Genomic DNA, 9,427 nt, shown 5'->3' with positions numbered 1-9,427 from the left:
CAGACGTAGGTGGTATTCACCAAACTGAGTTACCAAAGCTTTGCGTGTTATTTACTTCCGCTATCCCTCTAGTTATTACAACAGTTAATTACTTTAGAATTAACTAAAGATTGATTATCTCTTAACTTTTTCAAAAGGTCATCTTCAAACTTTAGCCTAAAAAAAATTCCAGATTTCGACTATCTTTATGATGACACTTCGAAAACCCAAAAACCTCATTTCCAGCGAAAATTAATAAAATTAACCTATGTAAACCTTTTACCCATAATTAGAACAAATTTACCTCAAAGTTGGTGTAAACATGAGACTTTCCTTTGATTTTTTGTTCAAAATAAATCATTTGGGGTAAAGTTTATAGATTTTGTGTAGAGAATAGTCGAGGCAAGCTTGTAAGTGAAGTTATAGGAAGAAGGTAAAGAAAATTTTGGTAATTATATTTTGTTTTTGGGAAATATTCAAAAAAGAAACGAAGAGAAAAAGGAAGAAAGTGGGAGTTTCGTGGCTTTTATTTGGAAAAAAAGTTGAAGGATTTCTAGAATTGGGAATTTGAGTAGCTTCTATTTCAGAAGCAATTTGGGTAAATTTTTTGAGAATTAGGTCTTCACGTCTTTTGGTAAGTTGTAGAAGACTTGAAAATGAAGGGTTTGACATAAAATTCACTCAAATTGGTTAAGTATTAAGAAAGAAACGAGCTTTTGAAGTTAGGACTGTGAATCTAAAATTTTAGGCAAAAATTGTATTTGTTCTTAAAGATGGAATTTAGGTATGACATCCTTTGTATGTCATAATATACGTCATAGAAGAACTAGAAAAAGTTAGGGTTTTAATACCTGGTTATGGTTTATTTTGGCAGGTTAAGAGGAGATAGGTCAAGTATACAACCGGAGAACCTAGCCAAGACTATGAGTGACTAAATGCATTTAAATGATTTCAAATATGCATAAATTGTCGAGTGTGATTTCTTATTTGACTAGAAAGCTACCCACAAGCATGTGTGTGAGTGACAAAAGAATTTCAAAATTTGCTTGAACATGAATTTCTAAAACGAGTTCTCGCTTCTCGTACTAGCTTTTCTTTCTAGCTTGCAGCTCCTTTTTTAGTTTTCCAGCCTACAAGTTTCTTATTCTAGCTTCTTGTTCTAGTTTCTCTTTCTAACTTCTCCTTCTAGCTCCTTTTTCTAGTTTTTTATCAATCATCGGATAATGTTTCTTTGATATTTTTTCATTTTAACTTCTCGTTCTAGCTCTAGCTCCTTTTTCTAGTTTCTCATTAGACGCAACTATAATTTTTTTATTTGTTCATATTCTTTCCCTATCGTCTATCCTTCTTTCTAGCTTCTTCTTCATTAGATACAAATTTTGATCAAGGGAAAAAAGAAACAAACGATGCTCTGTTTGCTAAAATTTGAAGAACAAAGAAGAAAAGCCCATACTACCTTTTATTTGGGCCGAAAAAGGAAAAAGGAAAAAGAAAAGCTCTCTACTATGATTCCCAAGTTCGGAGTATGTCATCCTTACAAAAATATAATTTACTTTGTGTTCATAAAACAAACCGGGAAGGAAATTTCTCCTGCCTTCGGTCCTTCCGGTTTCCGGTACATGCGTCTACTCTGAATCCGAATATTCAATAACCCGGAATTTGCCGGTTTTAATTCCTTCCGATTATCCCTCCACCAGCTCCGACCACCCGCCGCCGGAGGCACAGCTTAAAATCACGTACCTCTCTGTTCTTTAGTGACTAATCGCTTTTCCTTGAGAACAAACACGGAATTTTTGGCTGAAACTATATACCCAAACTCCGAGCTCGGCGAAGATGTCGCAGCCGGGAAATCCGGCCAATAGCAGCACCAGCAACAGTAGCATTCCAGTGAGCGAAGCCTACTGGTCTCTTGTTGACAAAGCTGACCGGAAGTTCTCCAAAATCAGGGACCTGCCTTATTACGAGCGCAATAGGTATTTTCCGCTCTTCAACTGGATCTTTTCAGTGTCGATTGTTTGGTTTATTGGATAAATTATGTGAGAAATCGATCAAATATTATAGGGGGAATGATAACTCTTTGATTACGTTTACGTGATGCTGTAAATTTTTTCAAATATGTTTAAGAATTAGTTGTAATTTGAAAAGAGTTTCATAGGGTTATTCGTTTTTTAAATATTGAAGAATTGAATAATCTCATTTCTAAATCTCTGGTCGATATTTATTTCCGTTCTCCTAAGATTGAATTAAGAATTTTGGGCAATTTGGCTCTAAACGGTTTCAGCTACGATGCGTATTTCCACAAGGCGTTCAAAGTGTACACACAGTTATGGAAGTTTCAGCAAGAGAATCGTCAGAAGTTGGTGGAGGTAGGGCTAAAGAGATGGGAGATTGGCGAGATTGCTTCACGAATTGCTCAGCTTTACTTTGGGCAATACATGAGGACCAGTGAGGCGAGCTATTTGTCTGAGTCTTATGTATTTTATGAAGCAATAATGACTCGAGAGTACTTCAAGGATGGATTGTTTCAAGATGTCAGTCTTGCGAACAAGCAGTTGAGATTCCTGTCCAGATTTCTGATGGTGTGCCTGGTTTTGAATCGAAGAGAAATGGTGCATCAGTTGGTTAATCAGCTCAAAATGTTGCTCGATGAGTGTAAGAGAACATTCCAGGTGATTTTCTTATCTCACTTTAAGTTTTTTGGTTATGACTTATGAGTATGACTTTGTGAGAAAAATGTTAATGTTGGACCAATGGATTAGAATTGAGTTGATTGTTTATTGTTTTAGCTTCACCAATCGTTCTTTGAGGTCTGAATTCGCTAATGCACCATACGTAGTACAACATAACCCAGAAGTAAGAAACTATAGTAATATTACATGAAACTGGATCTTTGTATGAGAGTAATTGAATTTTCTTTGAATGTTTGAAATTCATCACAAATTTTAGACTCCGGATATAAGTTATTTATCTTTGTGAGATTGTAAACTTTTATCTGTGGAGTTAATTGTTTGAAGTGATAATATATTGTAAGTTTCAATACACTATTGGTAGTTAGCTAGGTCTTATTTCTCTTAACTAGACCCCTTTCTTGTAGTTTGACGCCATTTCTTGTAGTTCAGCTCTTTTTGTGGGTTTTTTTTTTTTCTTTTTGTATGTCTATGTATTCTTTCCACTTTTTGTATGTATATGTATTCTTTCCTTTCTTTCACAATGAAAGTCATATTTTTTTATTAAAGAAAATAAAAGGAGAAAAAAAAAATAGATGCCTGTTTAACACACGTAGATATTCTTTTTACGCAGTTTGTGGTTTTTCTTTTATCCCCGTTTTTACAACTTTTCACACTTCTGGTGTTTGCTTTTCTTCTGGGCAGATACATTTTTCCGTGTTTCTTGTATTTGCTTTCTTAACCAGATGCATATGCATATATTTCAGTCATGATAAAAAAAATTTGTCATTTAGATTTGATTGGGGAATGCTTATATTTCTGATCTCTTTGTAAATTCATTTAGCTCAAATTCATCAATGGCTGCTGATTTATCATTTGGATCTTGGTATAAGCGAATAATGAATCTGGGCTGCTGTTCTAGGAAACGGACTTTAGAGAATGGAAGCTGGTAGTTCAGGAAATAATGAAATTTTTGAAAGCAGACACAGCCTTTATGAATATCAGGCCTTTCAGATATAGTGTTGTGTTAGAGCCTCATCCAGATTCTCTAACACCTGTTCCTTCAACGGTTACAACAAGATGCTTGAGGTTACAGGATGCTATTCTGAGTAGCTACAATCATAATGAGGTTAGGTATTGAGACCTTCCTATTGGCTTAAAAGAGCATTTAATATGTTTTTTTCATTGAAGTGTCTCAATGAAGTCATTTCAAACAAATTCAACATAATCTTTACTTTTTTTTTTTCTTTTTGATGATCCATTTTTCCTTCTCTGGTCCATGCTCAGGTCAAGTTTTCTGAGCTCACGCTAGACACTTTCAGGATGATCCAGAGCCTGGAGTGGGAGCCCAGTGGCTCATTTTATCGACCAAATAATAGAAGTGGGCAGAATGGTGGTACTGGGCCAAGCCGCAGTAACTTCTCACAGGATATAGTTGATCCTACTCTCCCATCCAATCCTCGGAAGTCAATTTTATACCGTCCTTCAGTGACACATTTTTTAGCAGTTAGTATGATAAGCATACTCTCTATACACCTGAAACCCATTGTTCCATTTGTTATATTGACGTATTCAAGTATTGACTGTTGACCATGGCATGTTTCTGAAAGTATCTACTTGGGAATACTAATTCGTAATAATTTCAAGTATGTGAGATTTACTTTGCAGGTTCTAGCTACAATTTGTGAGGAGATGGCAAGTGATGGGGTTCTCTTGATATATTTGTCAGCTGCAGGTTAATGATCTATTTTAAATTCCTTCTTTTATTATTTTTTACTCTTCACTCTGAGAACTGCAATTCCCTTAATATCAAACTTCTTCAGGCAGTGGAAATAATTTTTTATCTTCCCCAGCTGGCACTGATCTAGGCTGTGAGTCTATCAACAATGCGGAGGATATTGATAAAACCAAGTCTCCTTGCAGTCAGGTTGAAGGAGGTTATAAAGGTCTCCAAAGTCGTTGCTTATCATTTGGCACTCGTGGAAAAGGAGGTATTTTACTGTCTCATCAATCTAAATGTGTTTCATTTTTGGATTTCCAACTTTTGGATCTGAAGCTTGTTTCTGCAAATTGGAGGGCAATACCAATACCCTTTTTATAACTGCTTCAAAATGAAGATGCAATACCGAATTTATTTTGTTTAGATGTGGCCAACTTCTTATCAAAAAGAAAAGTGGCCAACTAAGTCTTTTTGGATCTTACTCACCTGTAAGGAAAAAGGGACATCTAGTTTACTTGATGTAACTCTGAAGATCTTTCCATTGGTCCCTAGATTGAATTTTGAATCAGTGAGGGTACAGTAATTTGGCATTGTCTATATTTGCTCTTTTGAATTATGTGTTCGTGAGCAACAAGGTGGTTGGCCAACACGGTGATGTGGATTTCATTTTTAGCTTTTATGGATAATTACTGCTATTACTTATAGATAAGACTAGAACTCATCAGTTTTACAGTGCATGTGCAAACTCAAAGAGAGACATTTACCCTTTTGAGGATTACATAGAGTGTGCAGTGTGCCTGACAGGCTCCTGGCATTTTAGAGCTTCCAGAACTGAGTTTTTCATGATATCCGTCTCTTTTCTTATATTGGGGATTGAATATCAAATCATAATGGGTAGATGTATATTTCGTCCTTTGACTAGTAGAGCTAGTCTTTTTGTACCTTTCTCCCCACATCTATAACTTGCATTTCTTCTTGTTATATTGTTGATAATATATGCTAGGGATAAGTTTTTATGCAGGATAGGACGACCACCAAAGATAGTCAAATGATATCTTTGTTCATTAAATAGATGGTCTTGCTTCAAGAGACAAAGTGCCTTCGTTTTAGAGATGGTCAAACTACCATATAAGTTAGCTAACTTCAACACTGTTTCTAACACACCTGCAAGAATGTGGTGGCAACTAATAATTAAAATTCAAGTGCAAGAATTACGTGATTAGGTCTCTAACTTCATTTTTTTTTTCTTTAGTTTATCTTTCCATTTAATACTATTATACTACATTTTATACATCCACTGTAATTGGAAATGAATTGCTTACTTTGGTGGCTTATAATTCATTAACTGGTTAAGGTGCATAAATCCTATTCACTTAAATTTTGTTTACAGGAAGGCTGTTTCTTTCAGTTTTACTGTGAATCTGAATACATGTTTAGTTAAAGGATTCGAAGCTTTTCCGTCCGTATAAAACCTCAACTTCCAAATTAAATTCTCTAATTGGTGAAGAGTAGTTTTCTTCTTATAGTTCATAGTCCTCTTCAGGATTAAGCTGCATATATCCAAGCGATTTGGTTCCATTTACTAGAAGACCATTTCTTTTAGTTATTGATAGTGATGGCAGCGAAGCATTTGAGGTCAGTATATCAACCTTGAGGTCATTCTTTTTAGATTTTCCTATTTTATGCCTTGGCTTTAGAATGAAATTCCTGTTTGAGGTTTCTAAATACGACTTGGAGGAAAAGGTCATCTTCCATTTTCTTCACTAGTCCCATTATTTAATGATATGCATACTGCTCTGTTCTTATACTGAAGTAAATAATTTCTATAAATCTGCTCAGACTATTCATGGAGCAGAAAAGGGAGAGCCAGCTGCAATGCTGTTATCTCCCTCTGCTACTAGTCATGCTGTTGCTACCGATTATTCCCGTCATGGAAGCCTTTTCACCCTCTTTCTCACCGCCCCTCTGCATGCTTTCTGTCTATTGCTCGGTATCTCAGGTTCTGATGTTGAAATGGTATGGTTAAATCTCGTCATGTTATATGCTTGATAATTGACAGTTTATTTCAAAAAATTTACAAAAAGAAATGGTTTAGGATACATTTAGTAAAGCTGAGAACGTGCTATCCTCGTCATTAAGTGAGTGGGGGCAGTTATTGGTGACATCAGAGAGCCTTGACCAAGTTTGGGCACAGATTTTGAATGATCCATTCATAAGGAGACTTCTCTTGAGGTAAGATCTACCGGTTTGTTTTTTCCTAAATTCTCAGCATACCCTGAGTGTGAAAGCTATACCATCGACGATCACAGTGGATAGTAGAGACATGTAATGAACTGCTTGACTAAACAAGATAAATTGTTTGATTTCCAATCCAATTTGTTTGTCTGTCTTAACTTTAGAATTAGTAGGGTTTGGAGGATTTTGATTTCCTTTTTTCTTCATGGCTATCATTATATCATAGCTCACAAGTTGTGAACAGTTATCCCACTATCTTTAGCCCAAAAATAATATTTTGATAGTTCTGTGCCTGCCAATTTTGGATTGAAGAAAGTTCAGTTGGGGATAAAAATCCAATGTGCATTGAGTGTTAAAGATGCATGTAATTTACATATGAAGGAGAAAAATAAAGTGGCAAGGCATGCAAAGAATATGAAAGTAAATGGAGAATATATGGGGTAAAAGGAAGAGCTAAGAAGATGTTCAAAAGTGGTGGGTTGCCTGATTTCTGTAGGCTATAGCCAACTAGAACTTATAATCAGGCTAACAAGTCAGTACCTTTTCTCTTTTAGTTCTTCCATAAAAAGTTGACCGAAAAGATTTTTAATAGCTGCACATGGTCCTACGAGATTAGAGCTGTTAACATCATGCTTGAACTAGGGATTCCTTATAACTGATCTTGATATTTTGATCTCAAGAGGATTCTTGATCTGACTTTAGACATTATTCTTTTTTGATGCTATCTTCTGTCTTTCCAGATTTATATTCTGTCGTACTGTGTTAACACTCTACGTGCCAACCTTGGGTAAGAAGGAATATGTTCCGAGGTGTGTGCCATCTCTGCCCTCCGTCGTCGATCCGACAACAGCAACATTGCAATCTGTAGTCATGAAGATAGCTAATATCCTTGGTGTAAGCCGCAGTTTCGTCTTCTCAGAAAACCTGCTACTTTCTGAAAACTAACAATGAAATGTGTTCTAAAAGAAACTAGCAAATCTGTATCACTTCTTGCTATTTTTGGTGTGTGCTTTTTGTGTAAATGGATTTGGAATATCTTTGGCTGTGATTGAACTGCAGAGAATGCTAAGTGGTTTTGAATGTTTCTTAAAATATGACCTAAATGCATCATTTCGATCATTGGTGGTGATACAATGTAGAAGGTATATAATGAATACTTAACTGCTCCATTCCTCTATATAATGAATACTTAAAATCTCTTTTGTATTTTTCTCATTTTAAAGCATCCAGATGAACCTTGACTCATTAGTTCCATCAATAAGTCTGATGTTGTTAACCATTGCACGAATTTAAGATGATGTATATTAGGGATCTCGGGGTCAGCCTAATTTTCAGAGAGGATGAAATTTCATCTTATTAGAACTCAATGCAACCTAAATAAAATATTAATGCTATATAAACTGGAATATATATTACCATACTAATACAAAATTTTCAAAATAAAAACAAGAAACAATAGGAAAAAGGACAAGTTACACTACAACATAGAGTATGGGAGTCCAAAAACTAAGGAGAAGAAGAATAGTCCTTACATCTAGTGTATTCAATTGTTTCAGTTCTTCTTTCAGAATAGTTATTCAAACATATTGGTCCACACAATTATTTTATGAAGAAAATAATAAATTTTTTATGATTTCAAATTGTGGCATAACTTTTGAAAATGTCTATGTGAATGTAACGCCCTAACAAATACTAAGTGTGAAATAATGTTTATAATCTTAAATTTTAAAAAAGATAGTGTGAAATAATGTTTATAAGCTTAAATTTTAAAAAGATAAACGACTATTAAACGAGTCATTATTAAGTCTTATTAAATTTCTTATGAAAAAAGTAATTTGTTTAAGATTGTATATACTTTTACAAAGGCATCTCAAACACAGTTTTAAAAGTTTATACATGATTGTTAGTTAAAAGTTTATGTAATATGTATATAAAATATAATTATAAAAGAAGAGGGTATCCTTTCGCTTATATTGAGCCAATAAGAAAAGAAAGAAGTTGAAAATTAAAGAATCTTTAAGCCCAAATCTAAAAGTTCAAACGACTTATTAAATATATTTTAGAATCATTTAACAAATTAGCCTACTATATAACAAATATTTCTTAAATATCCTAAATTTTAGTAATATTCCATAACTATATTTTAAAACCATTTCGGAACATCTATAACATTTTAATATTCTCTTTTATATTTTAATTTTGTAGTAATTTAAACTAAAAATATATCGTTTTCGGATTTACTTTTTTAAAATATATCACTAATTACATCATATTTTGTCGATCAATGTTTAAATATTTAATTTTTTTTCTTTATCAACATCATTTTCAAATTTGGTTTTGCTGTTATTATTTATTATTGGAAAATTGACAAAAATAGGTTAAAAAAGAGGGTTAAATGACTTTTGGGATAACTTTTTAAAACGAAGAGTTTTAGGACAATTTATGTGTGAATGAACAAAAATGCCCTTCATTAAATTTCTCTCCCTCTTTTCCTTTCCCTCTTCCCACATTCGCTTTCCCTTCTCTTTCACGTAGAACACCTGAAGTAAAAAAAAAAAATCTCCTTTTGTTGGCTTTTAAAATTTCTCGCTCTGCTCTTTGAAGATACTCCGATTGTTCGTCGGTCCTCCAGTGCATTTCGTCGCTTCTCCTTTTCGAACCATTCAATCAACTTTGAGCATTTTCTCTTATTTCAGTGAGTTTTATCTCTAACCCATTTTCAATATATTTGCTGTAAATGTTTAGTTTAGGTATTTGTTGTGAGTTTCATCCGTTTGGTTTAGACTTTTTTGGAATCGACTTATTTGCTGAAAATTAGTTTAGTCAA

At 34.0% G+C, this 9,427-nt stretch overlaps 1 protein-coding gene across 2 annotated transcripts; it reads left to right on the top strand.

Moving 5' to 3' along the window:
- Nucleotides 1-1,456: 1,456 nt before the first annotated feature.
- Nucleotides 1,457-7,719, top strand: LOC103496910 (uncharacterized). 2 transcript variants are annotated; one of them, XM_008458952.3, is made up of 10 exons: nt 1,457-1,952; nt 2,261-2,648; nt 3,568-3,774; nt 3,933-4,151; nt 4,314-4,380; nt 4,499-4,636; nt 5,909-6,000; nt 6,205-6,381; nt 6,461-6,597; nt 7,341-7,719. In XM_008458952.3, the coding sequence occupies exons 1-10, from the start codon at nt 1,813-1,815 to the stop codon at nt 7,543-7,545; spliced, it is 1,770 nt and encodes a 589-aa protein (XP_008457174.2). In that variant the 5' UTR covers nt 1,457-1,812; the 3' UTR covers nt 7,546-7,719. The 2 variants fall into 2 exon arrangements, with proteins under 2 accessions (XP_008457174.2, XP_008457173.2); XM_008458951.3 differs by having other exon boundaries at nt 1,468-1,952; nt 4,469-4,636.
- Nucleotides 7,720-9,427: the final 1,708 nt, after the last annotated feature.

Source organism: Cucumis melo, chromosome 5 (assembly GCF_025177605.1).
Source record: "Cucumis melo cultivar AY chromosome 5, USDA_Cmelo_AY_1.0, whole genome shotgun sequence".
Lineage (NCBI taxonomy): Eukaryota > Viridiplantae > Streptophyta > Magnoliopsida > Cucurbitales > Cucurbitaceae > Cucumis > Cucumis melo.
This window is presented reverse-complemented; position numbering and strand designations above follow the sequence as displayed.

Excerpts from the sequence above, each read along its gene's own strand:
- LOC103496910 (XM_008458951.3), top strand. The coding sequence starts at position 1,813 with ATGTCGCAGCCGGGAAATCCGGCCAATAGCAGCACCAGCAACAGTAGC. Across the intron at positions 4,381-4,468 it reads GATATATTTGTCAGCTGCAG|GCAGTGGAAATAATTTTTTA; the intron begins GTTAATGATCTA and ends AAACTTCTTCAG. Across the intron at positions 6,001-6,204 it reads ATGGCAGCGAAGCATTTGAG|ACTATTCATGGAGCAGAAAA; the intron begins GTCAGTATATCA and ends AAATCTGCTCAG.